The sequence below is a fragment of the Carcharhinus amblyrhynchos genome, chromosome 24 (genome assembly GCF_965287045.1).
Source record: "Carcharhinus amblyrhynchos chromosome 24, sCarAmb.v2.hapA, whole genome shotgun sequence".
NCBI classification, from domain to species: domain Eukaryota; kingdom Metazoa; phylum Chordata; class Chondrichthyes; order Carcharhiniformes; family Carcharhinidae; genus Carcharhinus; species Carcharhinus amblyrhynchos.
Genome location: NC_137347.1, coordinates 46269072 through 46281377, shown reverse-complemented (window position 1 = coordinate 46281377; position 12306 = coordinate 46269072). Strand labels below are relative to the sequence as shown.

At 42.5% G+C, this 12306-nt stretch overlaps 1 protein-coding gene across 6 annotated transcripts in view; it reads left to right on the top strand.

Annotated features, from left to right (window-relative positions):
• The window catches only part of LOC145357985 (importin subunit alpha-7), a 153793-nt gene that overhangs the window by 24847 nt on the left and 116640 nt on the right, over positions 1-12306 (top strand). For all 6 annotated transcript variants that reach the window (XR_013889409.1, XR_013889408.1, XM_080211637.1 and 3 more), the window contains exons 2-3: positions 3559-3692; positions 10829-10924. Coding sequence is in view for 4 of the 6 variants with exons in the window: in XM_080211637.1 (XP_080067763.1) it covers positions 3559-3692; positions 10829-10924 (230 nt within the window). In the remaining 2 variants the exon portion in view is untranslated. The remainder of the gene's footprint in view (positions 1-3558; positions 3693-10828; positions 10925-12306) is intronic.

Here is a 12306-nt window from a genome sequence, read left to right as displayed (position 1 = left end):
CTGTTGACGCTGATTTCTTAAAGAGCTCATGCCCAGGGCATACCCAGGATAACCGGCGTGCTGTTAGTAATGATAGAACTAAATACAGCTGGGAGAGAACGGGGCACAACAGCATCGAGGGTATGTTCATCAGTGAATCTACAGATGCACCATAGAAAGCATTCTTTCTGGTTGGATCACAGCTTGGTATGGCTCCTGCTCTGTCCAAGACCGCAAGAAACTACAAAGTGTTGTGAACGAAGCCCAGTCCATCACTCAAACCAGCTTCTCACCCATTGGTACTGTCTATATTTCCTGTTGTCTCAGAAAAGCAGCCAGCATTATCAAGGACCCCACCCAGGCATACTCTCTTTCACCTTTTTCCATCGGGAAAAAGATACAAAAATCTGAGGTCACGTACCAGCTGATTCAAGAATGGCTTCTTCCCTGCTTCAATCAAACTTTGAATGGACCTACCTTGTATTAAACTGTTCTTTCCCCATACCCGAGCATGGTAGGTTGTTGCATAAGGTTAAATCTCATGGGACCCAGGGTGAGCTAGCCAATTGGATACAAAATTGCCTTGACGACAGAAGACAGAGGATGGTTGTAGGGGGTTGTTTTTCAAACTGAAGGCCTGTGACCAGCAGTGTGCCTCAGGGATCAGTGCTGGGTTCTCTGTTATTTGTCATTTATATTAATGATTTGGATGAGAATTTAGAGGCATGATTAGTAAGTTTGTAGATGACACCAAGAATGGTGACATAGTGGACAGCGAAGAAGGTTATCTAGGATTGCAATGGGATCTTGATCAATTGGGCTAGTGGGCTAATGACTGACAGATGGAGCTTAATTTAGATAAATGTGAGATGATGGTACATTTTGGTAGAGTGAACCAGGACAGGACTTACTCAGTTAATGGCATGGTGCTGAGGAGAGTTATAGAACAAAGAGATCTAGGGATACAGGTTCATAGCTCCTTGAAAGTGGAATCACAGGTGGACAGAGTGATGAAGGCAATCGGCATGCTTGGTTTCATTGGTCAGGGCATTGAATGTAGGAGTTGGGATGTCTTGTTGCAATTGTACAAGACATTAGTAAAGCCACAGTAGGACAACCACAACAACACACAGTATTCTATTACAGAAAGGATATTATTAAACTAGAAAGAGTACGGAGAAGATTTACTAGGATGCTACCAGCACTTGATGGCTTGAATTATAAGGAGAGGCTGGATAGACTGGGACTTTTTTTCCCCGGAGAGTTGAAAGCTTAGGGGTGATCTTATAGAAGTCAATAAAATAATGAGGGGCATAGATCAGCTAGATAGTCAACATCTTTTCCCAAAGGTAGGGAGTCTAAAACTAGATGGCATAGGTTTAAGATGAGAGGGGAGAGGTACATAAGAACATAAGAAATAGGAGCAGGAGTAGGCCATCTAGCCCTTCGAGCCTGCCCCGCCATTCAATAAGATCATGGCTGATCTGTTGTGGCTCAGTTCCACTTTCCCGCCCTCTCCCCATAACCCTTAATCCCCTCTCTTATCAAGAACCCATCAACCCGCTTCTTAAAAATATTTAGCGAGGCAGCCTCCACCACTTCAACGGGCAGAGAATTCCAGAGATTCACCACCCTTTGAGTGAAGAAGTTCCTCCTCAACTCCGTTCTAAACCGCCTCCCCTTTATCTTGAGGCTGTGCCCCCTAGTCCTACTGTCTTTTTTGAGCGGGAAGAGTCTCTCCACCTCTATCCTATCCATCCCATTCATCATCTTATACGTCTCAATGAGATCTCCCCTCACCAATGCCCTATACAGCTGCAGCAAGACCTCCCTACTTTTATATTCAATCCCCCTCGCTATCCAGAAGGGCAATTTTTTCAGCGAGTGTCTAGAGCAAGCTGCCAGAGGTAATAGTGGAGACGAGTACAATTTTGTTTTTTACAAAGCATTTTGACAGTTACCTGGGTAAGATGGGTGTAGAGGAATATGGGCCAAATGCGGACAAATGGGACTAGCTTTGTGGTTTTTTTTAAACAAAGGACAGCGTGGACAAGTTGGGTCGAAGGGCTTGTTTCCATGTTGTAAGCCTCTATGATTTTAGCTATGACTGTAACACTACATTATGCACTCTCCCCTTTCCTTCTCTGTTTGGTATGCTTTGTCATTAGCAATACTTTTCACTGTATACTAATATATGTGACAAATCAGATCAGCCATGATACTGACACAGCGGAGCATGCATGAGCCAGTTCTTATGATCTATGATGATCTGTATTGAGTCATATTATGCTGTGGGACAAAATTTCTGAATCTCTCATGTCAATTTTAACAAGATATTAAGCCGGAACTTATTCAAAGTGACTTCAAGCTAGCAATTACATAACAGTGGTTGGAACAGTTGTTGAACGACAGTTATATATTGATCTTTGAATGAATTTTGAAGATATGAATCAAAAGTAATTTATCATTGAATATTAAGTTCTTGCTTGCAACATTTACTGATGGAAATTATGACATGGTGTAAAGAGTCCATATGCATTGGTAATTTTTAATACATTGGATACTTTATCTATTTTCACACACGTTTTCCTCCTTCTATCGTTAAAAGGATTTTAAACATATTAACACCATTTCAGTCAGAATTTTAAAATCTCTGCTGTCCAAGGATTTTTTTATTCTAACTTCATGTTAATTCTTGTTTGGATTTGTTGAACCTTTCCCGCATTGGTTCTATTGTGTTTGAGACTGATATCACTCAACATTTAACATGCTTTATTGAAGATCTCCATCAGATCAACTCTTCATTTTCTTGACTGCTAAAAAATAGTATTTCATTTGTTCTCTTGTGTAAATCTATTTCCTCTTTGCACCTCTCCTCCCAGAAACATTATAGTGAAGTTTGGATCATTAATTTAAGTTATAAAACTTATTTTGTCAACTAATTTGTTTTATTAACTGTATTCCATTTATAAATTGTTAGCTAAAGTGTTGTACACAGTCAGTCCATCCTTTTCCTACAGTATGTTTGCAGTAAACTCTTTCAAAAAAGAGTGCTTAATTCCTTTTGCCTTTCCTGTTGCTATGGTAAAACCCATTGGCAATGCAACTTCAGAGATAATCCCAGTAGTAGAAGAAGAAACTTTGATTGGGGATCTAACACTTATGGAAATATATAGGCTTGGATTGGGAGGCAATGTGTTCAAGGACCTTGGGGTTAAAGAAAATGAGTTTGGAGATGGAGCAATGGTTTGCTAGGACAGTGTTCTCCTTTGCAGATGCTCCTTAAAGGTTACCTCCTTGACCAAATTTTTGGTCACCCGGCCTAATGTCTCCTTATGTGGCTCAGTGCCAAATTAGGTTTGGTATTGTTCCTGCACGGCACTTGAGTATGGAACTGCAATTTTTTTTAATTGTCTCTGTTCACTATGATGTGTTCTAATTATTTTTCCAGCAAATAATAGTGTGAATTTGCCACTGGAGAATTGGGAGCACAACAGTGGCATTTTAACTTAATGTTTGTCATGTCAGTGTTGCTTTGTGATGGATTTCATTGTTTAAACATTAACTTTTTTCCCATAGAAACCACGGCTAGTCCAGCAAAAGAAAACTATAGAATGAATCGTTACAAGAACAAAGCATTAAATCCTGAAGAGATGCGTAGGAGGAGAGAGGAAGAAGGGATTCAGCTAAGAAAGCAAAAGCGAGAACAACAGGTATGTCACCTGGTTTAGTTTGGGTCAGTCTTGTCCAACCTATAGCCCCTATGCGGCCCAAGAGCAATTTTTTAAAATGCTGGTCAGATAGCTCAGTGAGTTTGAGGATTTCTGCAGGGAATTGCTGCTCCAATCACAGCCTGATTCTCTCCTGCATTTGCTGCTGATAACTGGAACACCAGTGGGAGGGCATAATCTTTCACCCCCTTGTTAATGAAGATTCTATCTAGCTCTGCCTTAAGAATATTCAAAGACCCTGCTCCCACTGCTTTTTGAGGAAGTGTGTTCCAAAGATTCACAACCTTCATTGAGAAAAATTTCTCCTATTACTAAAATGGGCAATCACATATTTTTAAACTGAGAAAAAAGAACAAAGAACAGTACGCACAGGAACAGGCCCTTCATCCCTCCAAGTCTGCACCAATCACATTTACCTATCGGTATCGCTCTATTTCCCATTTGTTCCTATGCCTATCAAGATAAATCTTAAATGTGGCTAACGTAACTGCCTCAACCACCTCACTTGGCAATGCATTCCAGGCCCCCACCATCCTTTGTGTAAAAAAAAACTTCCCCCGCACACCTCCACTGAATCTCTCTCCTCCTTCTCCTTGCTCGCGGCCCCCCCCGCCCTCCCCAAACAATCTTGAACTTGTGCCCCCTTGTAATTGTCATTTCTGCCCTGGGACAAAGTTTCCCACTACTCGGCCTGTCCATACCCCTCATAATTATATCATAAGAACATAAGAAGTAGGAGCAGAAGTAGGCCATCTAGCCCTTCGAGCCTGCCCCGCCATTCAATAAGATCATGGCTGATCTGAAGTGGCTCAGTTCCACTTTCCCGCTTTCTCCCCATAACTCTTAATTCCCTTACCAAAAACCTATCTACCCGTGACTTAAATATATTTAGCGAGGTAGCCTCCACCATATCAACGGGCAGAGAATTCCAGAGATTCACCACCCTTTGAGTGAAGAAGTTCCTCCTCAACTCCGTTCTAAACTGCCCCCCCCCCCTCCTTATCTTGAGGCTGTGCCCTCTAGTCCTACTGTCCTTTCTGAGCGGGAAGAATCTCTCTACCTCTACCCTATCCATCCCCTTCATTATCTTATATGTCTCTGTAAGATCCCCCCTCAATTTCTATCACGTCGCTTCTCAGCCTCCATCTTTCCAGGGAGAACAATTCCAGTTTATTCAATCTCTCCTCATAGCTAATACTTTTTATACCAGGCAACATCTTGGTAAACTTTTTCTGCACTCTCTCCAAAGCCTACACATCCTTCTGATAGTATGGTGACCAGAATTGGGCACAGAATTCCAAATGTGGCCTAACGAACGTTTTGTACAACTATAGCATAATTTGCCAACTTCTATACTCGATGCCCCATCCGATAAAGGCAAGCATACTATATGCTTTCTTCACCACCTTTTCCGCCTGTGCTGCCACTTTTAAGGATCTGTGGACCTGTACTCCCAGATCTCTTTGTGCGTCTATGCTCCTGATGGTTCTGCTGTTTATAGCTGACACCTGAATTGGATGTAGCAAAATGCTTCATTTGCATTTGTCCAGATTAAGTTCCGTCTGCCGTTTCTCCACTCAATTTTCCAGTCTATCTATATCCTGCTGTATTCTCTGACAATCTTTTTTTATTATTCATTAGTCACAAGTAAGGCTTACATTAACACTGCAATGAAGTTACTGTGAAATTTCCATAGTTGCCACTTAATGCCACTGGATGGGTTGCAGAGGAGATCCATGAGGTTGATTCCTGAGTTGAGAGGGTTGGCTTATGAGGAGAGACTGAGTAGACTGGGGTTATACTTATTGGAATTCAGAAGAGTGAGCTGACATCTTATGAAGGAAATAGATGAGATGGAAGCCGGAATGTTGTTTCCACTGGAAGGTGAAACTAGAACTAGGGGAAATGGCCTCAAAGTAAGGGGAAGCAGATTTAGGACTGAGTTGAAGAGGAACTTCTTCACACAAAGGGTTGTGAATCTGTGGAATTCCCTGCACAGTGGAGCAATTGAGGCCACCTCATTGAATGTTTTTAAGGCAAAGATAGATAAATTTTTGAACAGTAAAGGAATTAAGAGTTCTGGCGAGTGGGCAGGTAAGTGGAGCTAAGTCCATGAAAAGATTAGCCTTGATCTTATTGAATGGCAAACCTGGCTCCTGCTCCTAGTTCATATATTCTTAATCCCGCGCTTGTTTGGGTCAGTGCACCTAACCAGCACGTCTTAAGATTGTGGGAGGAGACTGCAGCACCCGGAGGAAACAGATGCAGACACGGGGAGAATGTGCAACTCCACACAGACAGTGATCCAAGTTGGGGATCGAAATGGGTCCCTGGCGCTGTGAGACAGTAGTGCTGACCTCTGTGCCACCGTGCCACCCTCATCACTATTCACAACTCTGTCAATTTTAGGATCATCCACAACCTTGCTGATCAGACCAGCTAATTTTTCTTCCAAGTCATTTATGTAACAAACAGCAGAGGTCCCAGCACTGATCCCTGCAGAATACCACTAGTTACAGACTTCCATTCACAAAACACCTTTCCACCACTACCCTCTGTCTTTTATAGCCAAGCCAGTTCTGAATCCATGTAGCTAGTTCGCCTCTGATTCTGTGAGATTTAATCTTTAGCACCAGCCTGCCATGAGGGACTTTGTTGAATGCCTTACTAAAGTCCATGCAGACAACATTCACAGCCCTTCCCTTGTCAATCATCATTTTTGTCACCTCCTCAAAATAGTAAATTCAGTTAGTGAGACATGAAGTCCCACGTACAAAACCATACTGTCTGTTGCTAACAAGACCATTCAGTTCTGAGACCCATAGTAATGTAGACATCACAAAAATAGGTGGAAAGGCAAGTGCGAGGTGGATACAAGCAGTTTACAAAAGATAGTCATAAGGGGCTTAATAATCAGGGACACAGATAGATGCTTCCATCCTTTGTGTTGCCTCGCTGTTGCTAGGGTCCAGGATGTCACTGAATAGCTGCGTGGCATCTTGAATGGGGGAGGGTGATAAGGCAGTGGGCATGGTACATGTCGGTACCAGTGACAGGTAGAAAGAGGGATGAAGTCTTGCACCAAGAATTCAGGGAGTTAGGCAATAGACTGATGAGTGGGACCTCTCAGGTTGTCTATGGATTATTCGCAGTGCCACAATCTAGTGAGTACAGAAATAAGAACATAAGAACATAAGAAATAGGAGCAGGAGTAGGCCATCTAGCCCTTCAAGCCTGCCCCGCCATTCAATAAGATCATGGCTGATCTGTTGTGGCTCAGTTCCACTTTCCCGCCCTCTCCCCATAACCCTTAATCCCCTCTCTTATCAAGAACCCATCAACCCGCTTCTTAAAAATATTTAGCGAGGCAGCCTCCACCACTTCAACGGGCAGAGAATTCCAGAGATTCACCACCCTTTGAGTGAAGAAGTTCCTCCTCAACTCCGTTCTAAACCGCCTCCCCTTTATCTTGAGGCTGTGCCCCCTAGTCCTACTGTCTTTTTTGAGCAGGAAGAGTCTCTCCACCTCTATCCTATCCATCCCATTCATCATCTTATACGTCTCAATGAGATCTCCCCTCATTCTTCTAAACTCTAACGAGTACAAACCTAGTTTATTCAGCCTCTCCTCATAGCTCAATCCCCTCAACTCCGGTACCAGCCTAGTAAACCTCCTCTGCACTCCCTCCAGGGCCAAAATATCCTTGCGCAGGTGCGGCGCCCAAAACTGCACACAGTACTCCAGCTGCGGCCTCACCTATGCCCTATACAGCTGCAGCAAGACCTCCCTACTTTTATATTCAATCCCCCTCGCTATGAAGGCCAGCATCCCATTCGCCTTCCTGACCACCTGCTGCACCTGCAAGCTGGGTTTTTGCGACTCATGCACAAGGACCCCGAGGTCCCTCTGCACCGTCGCCTGCTGCAGTTTTTCGCCACGTAAGTAATAGTCCTTCCTACCATTCTTCCTACCAAAGTGGACCACCTCACACTTGCCAACATTAAATTCCATTTGCCATTTCCTGGCCCATTCGCCCAGCCTATCTAGATCCTTCTGCAGACTCTCCACACCCTCCGCACAATTTGCCTTTCCCCCAATCTTGGTGTCATCAGCAAATTTCGACACCCTGCACTCGGTTCCCTCCTCCAGATCATCTATATAAATGGTAAATAGCTGAGGCCCCAGCACCGACCCCTGGGGCACCCCACTAGTCAATAGCACAGATGAATGTGTGGCTGAAGAGTTGGTGCAGGAGGAAGGGTTTTTGATTCCTAGACCACTGGGACTGTTCTTGGGGAAGGTGGGATCTGTACAAGCAGGATGGTCTACATCAGAACCAGAGTGGGTCTAACATCCGTGCTGTTGGAAAGAATTAAACTGGATTGGCAGGGGGAGGGGACCCAGACTGAGTAAAATAGGGACACAGTGTAACATAGAAAAGCAATCAGGTCAGAGGGAATACAGCATAGTAAGTTTCAAGGGAGTAAGACATGGCTGGAGGGCCTCTACTTTAATGCCAGTGGTAGTAAAGGTAAAATGGATGAGTTAAGAGCGAGGACAGACATGTGTAATTTTGATATAATACCTAACCATGTCTCTGTGATAGCTGAGCAACAGGATTGGCAGCTCAACATCCTGGGATATAGAATCTTCAGGTGAACGGAAAGGGGGTAAAAGAGGAAGAGGCATTGCATTATTAGTTAAGGAGGTAGTTACTGCAGTAAGGAGAGATGATATCTTGGAGGGGGCATCAAATGAAGCTTTGTAGGTAGAGTTTGAGAGTAAAAAAGGGACAGCTACGTTGTTAGGTGTTTATTCTAGAACTGCAGATCGTCAGGCATATTGAAGAGTAAATATGTGCGCAATTCATGGAGAGGTGCAGAAATAACACGAGGGTAATTATGTTCGATGATTTCAACTTTCCCAACATTAATTGGGACAGCCATCATGTCAAGGGCTTAGATGGAATAGAGTTCTTAAAATGTATACAGGAAAACCTTTTACGTCAATGTGTAGAGGATCCAACAAGAGAAGCAGCTGCGCTGGGCCTAATTCTGGACCTAAGTCAGACAGGCGGTTGATCTGTTGGTGGGGGAGCATTTTGGTGATAGCGACCACAACATGGTTCAGTACAAATTTGTTATGGCCAAAGAAGCTGACAAGTTGCAGAGAAAGGTTTTGGATTAAGAGTAGGTTTTAACAAAATATGGCAGGATCTGGCCAAGATAGACTGGAACAAGTTACTTGTGGGGATATCTACAGAAGAGTAGTGGGGGTGGGGGGTGGTGCGGGCGGTGTTCAAAGATAAAATGAGAAGGGTACAGGCCCAATATATTCCCTCTGGGTAAAAGGAAGGTGTAACAAACCCAGAGATCCATGGATGACCAGAGACATTTGGGATACAATGAGAAGGAAAAGAGAGGCTTTTTACAAGTATATGGGGAGTAAGTCTGTGGAGCTTTAATAGAACGTAGAACAGTACAGCATAGTACAGGCCCTTCAGCCCTCAATGTTGTGCCGAGCTATGTCCAAACACAAGATCGAGCTATCCCACTCCCTATCATTCCAGTGTGCTCCATGTGCCTATCCAATAACCGCTTGAAAGTTCCTAAAGTGTCCAACTCCACTATCACAGCAGGCAGTGTATTCCACACCCCAACCACTCTCTGAGTAAAGAATGTACCTCGGACATCCCTCCTATATCTTCCACCATGAACCTTAAAGTTATGCCCCCTCATAACAGCTACGTCCACCCGAGGAAATAGTCTCTGCATGTCCGCTCTATCTATCCCCCCGCCCCCCATCGTCTTATAAACCTCTATTAAGTCGCCTGTCATCATCTTCTGCTGTAAAGAGAAAAGCCCCAGCTCCCTCAGCATTTCCTCATAAGACCTACTCTCCAAAGCAGGCAGCATCCTGGTAAATCTCTGCACTCTCTCCAATGCTTCCACATCCTTCTTACAGTGAGGTGACCAGAACTGTACACAATATTCCAAATGTGGCCGAAGGGCCTCTTTTGCACTGTATATTCTGTGAGTTGCCTACTGATTTTATCTCTACTATTGTACCATGTGAGAATGATGCAGAATTAGTTCCAAGAGAAGAAATGTGTACGGAAGTTTCAAATCATACTTCTAGGTCAAGGACAGCCAAATTGCAGCTAACCAAAGAAGAATAGATATCCTCCTGATCAACTTTAATATTAACTGTGTGAAATGATTAATTATGCATAGTATTGTGTCTGGTGTATTATTGATACTATGTTTAAACATCATAGTAATTAGTTGTCATGGCCATAGAAATAAAGGGGACAAATGTTATATATTTAAATGGTTGCACGATTGCTTTAAGGACTGATTATATGATTTGATGGTGATGTCATTAGGGCACTTCATAGGCTGACATTTAATTTCGTTGCAGAGAACCTCTTTTTCAGTAAACAGGTTATCTGTTTACCCGCCAACTACACAAAAAGATTGGATGAGCTTATTTGTTTACAATTATTTCAGAAGTAAAATAAGCCAGTTTGAGCCCTGCTGACAAGTTGGGTCCTGGTTAATTTCTCAATGAGGTCAAGTTTGAATTGCTATTTTGGCACAATTAGTATTGCCAACGTTGATTCTATCAGTAGCTTAATTTTCTTCTTTCCACTTTTTTTTAAAGAGTGCTCAAACTGCTTACTTAACAGTGCCTGATTCCTTTTGAAATCACTTTGGTTGTAAAGAACTTTAAGATGTCCTAAAATGTGATTTGACACGATGTAGATGTAAGTTCATTAATTACAAGAAACGCTGGAGGTCGTGACTAGAAATTTAGTTTTCAGTATTATTCAGCAAAAAACCATGTTTTTAAACTTGCCTAAATGTATTTATAAAACAGAATTGAACAATCTTGCATGTGAAATTGAGACATTCTCAAGTTGATCCCTAAAACTGTGATGCTCATTCTTGGAAAAATTATTCCATGCTTTTACCTACCATCTCACCCTTTTGGATAACAGAAATAATCTACAAAGTCATCAACATTTTTGTTTATTCTTCACAAAGTAATTATTTTCTGGAAAAGAGTGCATTATTAGAAAGTTCTGAGATTTGATACTAAGTATTATTCTCTTCCAGCTATTTAAAAGGAGGAACGTGGAGCTCATCAATGAAGAGTCAGCCATATTTGAAAGTCCTCTCATGGATTCCTATGTCAGCTCAACTGCAGCAGGGGTAGGAACTACATGATGGATAACTGCATGTTACTTAATCAATATCTTCATGTTAATGTTATGGTACTGAATTAACAATTTGGTTATGAGTTCATACAACAAATTGTGAAATTGAATTCAATAAACACAAACATATGGATCAGGAGCAGACAGCTCAGCCCCTCATGCCTGCTGCATCATTCAATACGATCATTGCTGCTCTGATTGTAGCCTCCACTTCACATTCCTACCTACCTCAGTAACATTTCACTCCCTTGTTAACCAAGAATTTACATTGCTCTACCTTAAGAATATTCAAAGACTCTGATCCCACTGCCTTTTGAGGAAGATTCAGGACCTTCAGAGAAAAACATTTCTCCTACTCTTTGTCTTAAATGAGCAACCACTTTTTTGTTAAACCGATAAACCCCAATTCTAGATTATTGCACAAGAGGAAGCATCTACTCTTGTCGACATCCCTCAAGATCTTCGGTTTCAAATAAGTCACCTCTTACTCTTGGAAACTCTAGTGGATACGAGCCTAGCCTGTTCAAGCTTTCCTCGTAAGACAATACAGCCATTTCTTGGAATCATGGAATCGTGGGTGGAGATAAGGAACAGTAAGGGGAGAAAGTCGCTGGTGGGTGTGGTCTACAGGCCCCCAAATAATAACTTTGAGGTGGGGTGGGCTATAAACAAGCAAATAATTGATGCGTGCAGAAACGGAACGGTGATAATTATGGGGGATTTTAACCTGCATATTGATTGGTTGACGCAAGTCGGACGTGGTGGGCTTGAGGAAGAGTTCTTGGAATACTGTCGGGATAGTTTCCTTGAACGGTATGTAACGGAACCTACGAGGGAGTGAGTTATCTGGTACTGTGTAACGAGGCAGGTAGAATTAGGGATCTTCTTGTGAGGGCTCCTCTTGGGACGAGTGACCATAGTATGGTTGAATTTCTGATGCAGATGGAGGATAAGATAGTAGGGTCCCGAACCTGTGTCCTCTGTTTGAACAGAGGGGAGTATGATAAGATGAGGGTGGAATTGGCGAATGTAGATTGGAGGCGCAGATTGGTTGGTAGGACAGCTGAGGAACAGTGGAGGATTTTTAAGGAGATCTTTTTTGGTACTCAGCAGAAATATATTCCGATGGTAAAGAAGGACTATAAGAGAAGGGGTAACCAGCCGTGGTTATCGAAGGAAATAAAGGAGAGTATTAAATTAAAAGCCGATGCATACAGAGTGGCTAAAAGTAGTGGGGAATTAGAAGATTGGGAAAGATTTAAAAAAAAACAAAGAATGACTAAGAAAGCGATAAAGAAAGGAAAGATGGAGTATGAAGCGAAGCTAGCTCTAAATATAAAAAATGATAGTAAAAGTTTCTACAAATATATAAAGAAG